Source organism: Durio zibethinus, chromosome 22, assembly GCF_047325235.1.
Source record: "Durio zibethinus cultivar Kanyao isolate XHJ-2024 chromosome 22, ASM4732523v1, whole genome shotgun sequence".
Lineage (NCBI taxonomy): Eukaryota > Viridiplantae > Streptophyta > Magnoliopsida > Malvales > Malvaceae > Durio > Durio zibethinus.
The window spans coordinates 16,834,717-16,845,210 of NC_143183.1; the positions used below are offsets into that span (position 1 = coordinate 16,834,717).

General features: G+C 29.4%; 1 protein-coding gene across 7 annotated transcripts; it reads left to right on the top strand.

The window, feature by feature from the left end:
* Nucleotides 1–1,243: 1,243 nt before the first annotated feature.
* Nucleotides 1,244–10,262, top strand: LOC111306688 (protein ACCELERATED CELL DEATH 6-like). 7 transcript variants are annotated; one of them, XM_089751588.1, is made up of 7 exons: nucleotides 1,313–1,553; nucleotides 2,161–2,276; nucleotides 3,428–3,467; nucleotides 7,047–7,157; nucleotides 7,254–8,093; nucleotides 8,239–8,729; nucleotides 9,601–10,262. In XM_089751588.1, exons 5-7 carry the CDS (start codon nucleotides 7,268–7,270, stop codon nucleotides 10,120–10,122), a joined length of 1,839 nt encoding a protein of 612 aa, XP_089607714.1. In that variant the 5' UTR covers nucleotides 1,313–1,553; nucleotides 2,161–2,276; nucleotides 3,428–3,467; nucleotides 7,047–7,157; nucleotides 7,254–7,267; the 3' UTR covers nucleotides 10,123–10,262. The 7 variants fall into 7 exon arrangements, with proteins under 7 accessions (XP_089607713.1, XP_089607711.1, XP_089607718.1 ...); XM_089751589.1 differs by having other exon boundaries at nucleotides 7,054–7,157; XM_089751587.1 differs by lacking the exon at nucleotides 3,428–3,467 and having other exon boundaries at nucleotides 1,244–1,553; nucleotides 7,054–7,157.
* The last annotated feature ends 232 nt before the right edge of the window (nucleotides 10,263–10,494 follow it).

Genomic DNA, 10,494 nt, shown 5'->3' on the forward strand with positions numbered 1-10,494 from the left:
AAATTAAATTTTGAATGTAAATAGAAGTTCTTAACTCCAATTTGAATGTAAAAGAAACTCTTAACTTCAATTCTAATAAAAATTTGATGTGATTTGTAAAGATGTATTTATCATGTGATTGCTAAAACTTGGGTCGATCATGTATATTTTTTTATATATAAAGTTAGCTTACAACTCATACAATACATAATTTATTTTATCTATTTAAATATATATAAACTAATATTATTTAAAAAATTATATCAAAGTCTCCAATATTTATAAAATATAAAATTTATATACAGAATCGATATCTCATAAAATATTAATTTTTTAAAAATAAACTTAAATGTAAAAGAATATTCTATAGATTTTTCATTCCTTTTAATGATTGTAAACAAATATTATTGAATTGTGAATTACATCATAAAATAAATATTTACATACCTTCAGTCTTGTATTCTTAATCAAAGTGTTGAACAAAATATTAAAACAATTAGCAGATGTCTATCAAAAGAAAAAATGAATTGAAAAAAAAAATATTACTTGAAAAAAACTTAGAAAGAAAAGTTGCAAATAATATTATTATTGGATGGTAATTAGGATGCATATATATATATATATATTTATATATATATATATATATATCAAATTTATAAGTAATTTTGAATTTTAAAAAGGTGATCTGTGTGTTTTAAAATTAAAAAAATAAAAGATTAAAAGATTATATGAAATTTTATAAAAATAAATATCTTATTTGATAATTTTGAATTTAGATATTTCTATTGATTTATTTGATTTTTTTAAATTTCAAATTATAATGACAACTTAAATTTGATTTTAAAAAGACCGACATTGTAATTTCATGTTTTCACGTAAGTAATCTGCAATCCATTTTATTTTTGCTCATCCAAATTTATCTTGAATTTTGATTAATTTTAATAGGATAAGTTTAAGTATTTTCAAAATTTTAATTTAAATATGTGATATTTTCTTTTAATTTTGATTGCATAATAATTTCATATATTATTTTATATATCAAAAATATAAATTATTCATGCAGACATCAAACAATATATCTTATTATAAATTTATGTATTTTATACTATAATATTATATATAATGAGCACAGCTCATAAAAAAAAAATTTAATTTAAAATCCAGAATTTTATGTCCTGTTGGAAGTTTCTTAACTATTAAACCAAGGAAATTGATAACCGTATATTTATCATGCTGATGGAGTGATATTAAATTAGTGTCTAACACCAAGGACTTTAGTGTAATTACTCAAAAATATTACAAATAATCGTGCTCCTCTTTCTTTACGAGTCTTACCTTTTCGTGCTATTTTGCAGAAAACACGCAATTCTGAGTTTTGATTCTCTGTTCTCTCGAACTACCATATCTTAAGCTCTTTCTACTGCTGAATCCTCAAGCTTTATTCACCAAAAAGAAAAAAAAAATCCTAAAAAATTCTCCTGTAGGTTCTCTACTCCTTTGATATTAGTACTCAAAGTAAGGATAGGAAGAAGCTGTAGCCAACCAATCTTTTGATCCCTAAGACAAGGACAGAGGTATGTTTGTTCAAACCCATTTCCACTGTCTTCATCTCTGATTATTTGATTAAAATAATTTTTTTTTTGGGTTTTGAGTATTGCTGTTTCTATTGTTTTGGGTTTTGTCAGTGAGCGTTCCTCCCTGTTTTTTTATTGTTTGTTCTGCTTCATATCATCAATTTCCTACCAATTCACAAAAAAAAAAAAAAAGGAAATCACATAATTTATTTTAAATTTCATGATTAAAATTTAATAATATAATTAAAACATAAATGTAACATATATATACGCAAATCAATAGTTTGTTTTGTATATTTTATTTTAAATCACATGATAATTGATAATATATAATATAAGAGATTATATAATTTATTTTAAATGAAATATTAATATGTAAATATATCATAATAATTCAAAATATATAATTTATTTTAAATCATATTATAAATTATAAGAAGTTTTCAAGTAAACATAACCTATATAATTTATATTAGTTTGATATTAAAAATATATATTAATTTGATATTTTTAATAACTTTAATGAGTTATCATTTATGTTATATTTATTATTTTATTAAATTAATGTTTTTAATTAAAATTTCCGACAAAAAACCATGTCCCACAGGCTGCATACGCACAATTGAAGACCCAGGGGCAGGCATTCGAGGCCAGCTGGTTGTTCTTTTCATTTAATAGTCTCGGCTTTTCATGCTCTCACACAATTATTGGTTTTGATTAAAGGTAAAGGCGAAAGATCCTTTTCATTATTTAAAAATCAATAAAAGGTAAGTTTTATATTAAAATAATAATTAGTTTTTATTTAAAACAGTTTAAAAATAAAAGAAAAAACCATTTTTGGAAATAGTAACAATGATGAAAAAGCCCACTAAACCTCATTTCTTCTAGTGGGATTTTTGAATTGTGGTGAGATTTATTTTGTGCAATCATATGCTTTTTTGTTTTTTAAATGCTTTTTTCAGTGCGATTAGAAAAAAATTGTTAATCTCACCAAAATGAGGTTACGGTGGATTTAAAATGCAGCTTTGTTATTTGTTTTGTTTCATATCATTATTATTCACAATTCAAAAAGTTAAAAAATTATTTTAAATGATATTTGGGTAAATTTGATGAGCTTACAAATAAATTTTTAATATTTCATGAACTTGTAAATTAAAAAATTTTAATCCAAATTTTAAAATTTCAAGTTTCAACTAAATTTAAGTTTTGTTTCTTTTAATTTTGATTAAATTAAAATTTGGTCTATTAAATTTTTTTATAAAATCATAAATGATAAAATGTTTTTTCATAAATTTAAAAAACTTACAAATATTTAAATCCATAAATTTTTATAAATTTATAAATTTATGAATTTGTAAATCCGTTGGATTTAAAATTGGTTCACCGAAGAAGTAAAAAATAATTTGATAGAAATTAACACCTATTGAATATTTTTATAATAAAAAAATTGGATTCGACGGGTATTTTAAAATTAAAAAAAAGTTCTTAACTTCAATTCTAATAAAATTTTAATGAGATTTGTGAGAATATATTTGTCATGTCATGCTAAAACTTTCGAGGATGACAGCATTTTTTTTTTTGGTATATAAGACGGGCATAAATTATGAAAAAGAAAAAAACCAAATCAAAATTTTATGTCTTCTTAATGCCTTTTTACTCGCTACGTAAAAAAGTTGACAAATGTATATTTATCATGCTGATAAATTGATGTTGAATTAGTGCTCAGTAACAAGGATTTTGGCGTAATTTACTAAAAATAATACTTTACCGACAGAAATCATGTGCCACGGCCCACAAGTGCAGAATCATTTTTTTTTCCTTTTCTCTACTTTTTTTTTCTTTGTTTTTGCACAAATCTTCTATTTGCTTCGTAGGTGTCTTGTTGTAGCACCAGCTGCACCGTGGCTACTTCAGGTAAAGCATTCTTGTTCAGCACTAGGTTCAGTTTAAGGTTTCTCTCTTTGAAAGGCTTGATTGAATTATTATTATAACTGTTGGGCTAAAAGCCTCCAATCCAATCACACCAGCGGAAGTAAAATCAAACAATAAATTAAACACACAAGAGACAATAATTTAACGTGGTTCGGTCCAACTGACCTACATCCACGGATGAGAAATAAGATCCACTAGTTATAGAGAATTACAAACATACATCATATCATCAATCTCACTCAACAATCAATACTCATAAGACACTCTCAATCTCCTCTAGTCCTATGAAGTATTCTCTACCCAAACAAACACAAATCCAAACTCTTGTGCACCTTTTCAACACAACCAAATACATACCCATATGTTCCTATACATCATACCTATGTGGACTCTCTTAATCTCCTCTAGTCCACTCACAAACAAACATACACACCCATAAGACGTAGAGCCCAAATACTCCTATGGGGTGTCTATCCCACAAAACCTTACTTTTTTACATCTTTTTCTCATACCTAACCCTGTAGAGACTTCACCTATTTATAACCATACAAACTTGCCCATTAAGAATCTCTCACCTCTTAGAATTCTTCTCCTGTAAGTCAAACTTGCCTATTAAGAATCTCTTTCCTTTTAGAATTCATCTCTTGCAAGTCAAACTTACCTATTAAGAATTCTCTTTCTCTTAGAATTCTTTTTTTGCAAGTCTTCTTGTCCATCAAGCATTATCTGATAAATCTCAAATAAATCTCTAACAAATACCAAACAAATCTCTTATGGGATTTGAGTCAATATTCCCAACAATCTTCACCTTGACTCAAATTTCATTAATCATCTGTTTTCATGCTAGACATGCTTGGCTCTACCTGCAATGAAAGTCTCACAATCATCTTCTCTTGTGTCTTTACGCTTCATACAAACCAATCCTCAATCTTAAACTCGTGAATCGAGCTCCTCTAAGCTTACTTCTTCCCATATATCAAACCAAGCTCTTCCCATATCTCGAACTGTCAACTATTCTCATGTCTCGAACCATCGGCTCTTTCCACATCTTGAATCTTTAACTCTTCTTACGTTTCGAATCTTCAGCTCTGATACCATTTGTTGGGCTAAAAGCCTCCAATCCAATCACACCAGCGAAAGCGAAATCAAACAATAAATCAAACACACAAGAAACAACAATTTAACGTGGTTCGGTCCAACTGACCTACATCCACGGATGAGAAACAAGATCCACTAGTTGTAGAGAATTACAAACATACATCATATCATCAATCTCACTCAACAATCAATACTCATAAGACACTCTCAATCTCCTCTAGTCCTATGAAGTATTCTCTACCCAAACAAACATAAACTCAAACTCTTGTGCACCTTTTCAACACAACCAAACACATACCCATATGTTCCTATACATCATACCTATGTGGACCCTCTCAATCTCCTCTAGTCCACTCACAAACAAACATACACACCCATAAGACGTAGAGCCCCAATACTCCTATGGGGTGTCTATCCCACAAAACCCTACTTTCTTACATCTTTTTCTCATACCTAACCCTGTAGAGACTTCACCTTTTTATAACCATACAAACTTGCCCATTAAGAATCCCTCACCTCTTAGAATTCTTCTCTTGTAAGTCAAACTTACCTATTAAGAATCCCTTTCCTTTTAGAATTCATCTCTTGCAAGTCAAACTTACCTATTAAGAATCCTCTTTCTCTTAGAATTCTTTTTTTGCAAGTCTTCTTGTCCATCAAGTAATATCTGACAAATCTCAAACAAATCTCTTATGAGATTTGAGTCAATATTCCCAACAATAACTATATCAAATAATTTATTATATATGATGAGCTTTGTTTGTTCTAGAGTCTTGCTTGTCCTAATGTTGCACGAAAATGGTGTTCCACGAAAATTGACCTCGAGCTTTGCTTGTCCTATGTATGGTTTATTTGTTTTGCAAGCCTTTGTTTTATTTGTCAGTGATTATTTAGTATATCTTTTGAGCTCAATTTTGTTATAAAAATTAGATTTTTTTTAATGAATATCTTAAAAATTAACATGGTAAAAAATATTTTCCATGAAATAATTTAAATAATAAAAAATATTTTTTTTCGTGTCATCCAAACAACAAAAAAATATTTGATTTTCTAAAAAATATCTTCCACAAAAAGCATCTTCTTTCGTGAAATCAGTTTCCAGTTATCAAACGAAGCAATAATGACAATGGACTTTTTGTTCTGCAAACTTTTAGAACGGAGGATTTTATTTAATTATTTCTCCAAGAAAAGGTATAGAATAATTATTTTACTTAGTTGTTACTTTTTGCATCTATACATCTGTTAAGATTCTATACAACTTGAAGAAAAAAAAAACGCAGTAGGTAAGATTGTCTTTTTTTTTTTTTCTAAAACAAATAACGTTGATCGTTTTTGTTTTAAAAAAATTAGTATGGATCTTTCAACTTCTAAAATCAATATATATCATCATTCTTTTAAAGGAAATGTTAAATTGCTGCGTATTGACATTAGTTAAAGTGATTTTTTTATAAAAATATTATTATTAATGTATTAATTTCTTTTTAAATTTGATAAATTAATTATAAAATGAAAAACCATATTTTTAGATTAATTATGAAGGGTATGTTAACAATATTCTTTAATTCTCAAAAGAAGTGGTTGTTTTTTTTATTATTATTCAAATAATTGTGATCCTTTTCAAAATTTCTAACCCATATGACTTCATCGATGACATATTAGAATTTATATTTGATACATTTTATACATTATCAGTAAATCAGATAATAATACTTTATTACTGAGTAAATATCAATACTTAAAATAAATATACACAAATTAAAATATTTTTAAAAAATATTTATTAATAAAGTGTTATCGTATGATTTATTATTAATAAGTTATTATCATTTGATTAATTGTCAGTATATCAAACATAAATCTTTACCATTATGTTATAATTTTGAATAAAAATTTTTGATTGTCCAAATGCAATTAATATATTTAAATTTTATCATATTATTTAGATAAATCCCTAAACTTTTATTACACTCAAATAATATTACACTCAAATAAGCCCTTAAAATTTAATTTGCATCTAAATAAACTCTTAACTTTAACTTATAACCAACTAAGCCTTTAACTTTTAATTTATTCCTAAATAAGCTTTTAATATAAATAAAATTTTTGTTTGAAATAAGAGCCTAGTTAGATACAAATCAAAAGATAAAATTTATTTGAGTATAATAAGATCTTAACTTTTAATTTGTTTCTAAACAAACTCTTAATATAAATACATATTTTGTTTGAAATAAGGGCCTAGTTAGATACAAATCAAAAGGTAAAGTTTATTTGGGTATAATAAGCCCTTTAATTTTTAATTTATTTCTAAATAAGCTCTTAATATAAATAAATCTTTTGTTTGAAATATGAGCTTAATTAAATATAAATTAAAAGATAAAAAATTTATTTGAATACAATAAAAATATATAAGGTTATTTAAGAAAAGTTAAATAGTTAAAAGATCACAACGTTCATGGTTTCTAGTTTATAGGTAGCTAGAGGTGTGTTGTGTTGTTCTGTTCCCTGAGTGTGGAAAATCTCAGTTCACTGGAACCTGACGTCAATCAATACGTAATTAGAGCACAAAGGGGACAGGTGAGTTTTCTGATCAGAATTTGTCACTTCTTTGGCATCAATTCAAATCCATACACTTGACTCCCCTAGTTCTCCATTTGCTCCAAATAAAAGCAGCGCAGGAGACAGAAATGGATCCCTCATCAAACGACATCAATTCCGCTGAATCTGTTGAAGATAGTCAACCTCAGCCAGCTGAGAACATCACTTATATGGACGGCTCTTTGTATGAGGCTGCAGCCGGAGGCAAAATTGAAAATTTCAATAACTACCAAGGGTTTGAACTTGAGTCGCTACTGACCCCGAACCACAACACGGTGCTTCATATTTACTTGGCAACCGATGTTCTTTCTCGTCTGCTGGGTTCGGATAAGAAGAACTACGAATTTGAACCATTCACGCGAACCATGTTATTCCCACTTACTTCTATTTATAAATTAATTCTCATACCTTCACGTGTAAAGCAAGTCCAAATTGCAGAACGGAGATTCACAACCAGTTTTATCGAACAGATTCTTGACAAATGTCCTTCACTGCTACTGCAACCCAATGCTAAAGGTCAAACTCCGTTACACATTGCAGCGAGGTATGGACATTTTGCTATTGTGAAATTTCTTATTAATCGCACAAAAGCTCCTCATGGAGACCTAGAGAGGCCGGGAATGGAATTTGAAGCAGTCAGGCAGATGCTCAGAAAGACGGATCTGGAATCCAACACTGCTTTACACGAAGCAGTTCAATATGGTCATCTTGAAGTGGTGCAAGCATTGCTAGAGTTTGAAGACCCAGATTATTCATATTCTGTTAATAGAAACCAGGAGAGTCCACTTTACATAGCAGCTAGGAGAGGAGTTGCTCCCTTTCTGGCTGAGATATTAAAAAAATTCAAGTCAACGGCTCATGGCGGCCCCTACGGTAGAACAGCTTTGCATGCAGCAGCTATGTCCGGAAATGCATGTAAGTTGCTCATTAATATTGCCCCACTTGCTCTAGATCCAGACTCCGTTCCAAATACTTTCAGGAAAAGCATTTACTATACAGTGTATAGTCAATTAAAAAGTTGGTTCATTGACATTTTTTTTTTCCTCTTTCCTGGTTTTAGGGGCAACAAGAATAATATTGAAGAAGAAAAGGAATTTGACACGGGAAACGGATGAAAATGGACGGACCCCTCTTCATTATGCTGCACACTTAGGTCACTATTCAGTTGTGAAAAAGCTGTTAAAATGTGATAAATCTGTAGCCTATATAGCTGATAAAAAATCGGAGATGACAGCCCTTCTTATGGCAGCGAGGCAAGGACATGGACGAATAGTAAGAAAGATTATCTTCAGTTGTCCAGATTGTTGTGAAAAGGTGGACAAAAGAGGTTGGAATTTACTTCATTTTGTGGCGGTTAGACACTCACCCCTTGAATTAAAACTATTTCTAGAAGGTGAACTTGGGACCGCGTACCCATCAATAAAAAATCTTAGAGATGAGAAAGATGCCCGTGGAATCACACCTCTACAAGTATATCTTGCATCTCTAACTGGTTTTGACCAGAGAGTCAGACTACCGTTTTCCAAGAACAAGCCAAGTAGGGAGCAAAGGGTAAGTCTGTCGAACCTGGATTCATATAAATATATATATATATATATATATATATATATATCTACACATATATATGCGCACTGTTAGAGGTGACCTACCATACGCCTTTCTAATTACATAATTTTTATAAAACTTTATATATATATATATATATACACATATATGCGTTACTGTTAGAGGTGACCTACCATACGCCTTTCTAATTACATAATTATTATAAAACTTTATATATATATATACATATATATATGCGTTACTGTTAGAGGCAGCCTACCATACGCCTTTCTAATTACATAATTACTATAAAACTTTTCCAAGAAATTAGTTAATTAAGACAACTAATCAATTTCATCCTCCTAGTTTTACTCCCGGAGTGCTTCCTACAAAGATCAAACCTAAATTAATATGGAACTTGTTCCTTACCAACTAGACTAACCCTTAAGGGTGCTTGAGTCAATTATTTTACTCCCTTGATACATATATTTATGAAAATAAAGTTGGAAAATTTATAAAATTAAACAAAAAATATAGTAACTTATATACAAGATTTACTATTTATTCTAAACACACTTTAAAACAACTTCTCCATGTTCAAAGATATATTCTAACTGTATAGACTTTAATATATAATCTAAAACTCGTGTCCTTATTTATTACAAACATATTTTACAATTAATTATATGTTTATTCTAGACATATGGCTTTATGGTTAACTGCTTCTGTTCATAGATTGTTATTCTTAGTAACAGGGGAAGAAAGTGCTTTCTTAGTATCTTCTGAGAAATTAAAAAAATAAAAAGAAAAGAAAATAGAATTTGAGTTTTGAAGGTAAATAACATAATGAATGATAATCAACTAACTAATGTTGTAGGAACAAATTGTGAAATTGCTGGAAGATATTACTAATGAAAAAGTGGCCGAGGCACCAGTTCGTCGCATTCCCATACAAAATGAGTGGGAAAGCTTACGGAAGGCAAGAGAAGCACATTTAGTAGTGGCAGCACTTATAGCAACTGTAACATTTGCAGCAGCAATAACAGTTCCAGGTGGTTACAAGAGCGAGAAAGGCCCAGATCAAGGCACTCCTTTCCTCATTCATAACACAGCTTTTCAAGCGTTTGTTATAACAGATGCCTTGGCCTTTATTTTCTCTCTCTTTGCCATGGCCATCAATTTTGGAATATGGTTTCCTTTTATCCCATATCAATATCGTCGCATATTGCCAATTCGAGTGGCCTTAACATGGCTTGGTTATGCATTGTTTGCAATGGTGATTGCTTTCTGCACAGGCACTTATGCAGTGTTACAACCTTCTCCCAGGCTTGCTATTGCCTCATGTTGCATCGGCGTCAGCATCTACTTCTTATTATGGGTAAAAAAGCTCGTTGCCTAAAAAATGTATCTATAATTATGTTAGAAAATACAAGGCTTATGAATACAAAATAATGTGTACTTGATGTTTGAACTTGTGATCTCCTTGTAGCCTCTCTCTTTTGCAAGTTGAGTAGAACAAATGCATCTTTCAATCTTAAATGGGTGTAACTTCAAGGTGCGCTACAATTACCATTTTTCTTAAAGGTTTATGTTGTCTCTATCAAGTACAATATGCAAAAGAAGTTGGATTGAATAGCCTCCAAGATACAATGAAAATTATGTTTGGTTTACTTTACACTAAAAAACCTAAACCACTAAACACTCTTATGAGAGACGAAAATATCTTATCTTTGATAAGGTTTTCTATGGCAAACAATGCCAAAGAAATTAG

Excerpts from the sequence above, each read along its gene's own strand:
- LOC111306688 (XM_089751587.1), top strand. The coding sequence starts at position 7,268 with ATGGATCCCTCATCAAACGACATCAATTCCGCTGAATCTGTTGAAGAT. Across the intron at positions 8,094-8,238 it reads AGCTATGTCCGGAAATGCAT|GGGCAACAAGAATAATATTG; the intron begins GTAAGTTGCTCA and ends TCCTGGTTTTAG. Across the intron at positions 8,730-9,600 it reads AGCCAAGTAGGGAGCAAAGG|GAACAAATTGTGAAATTGCT; the intron begins GTAAGTCTGTCG and ends CTAATGTTGTAG.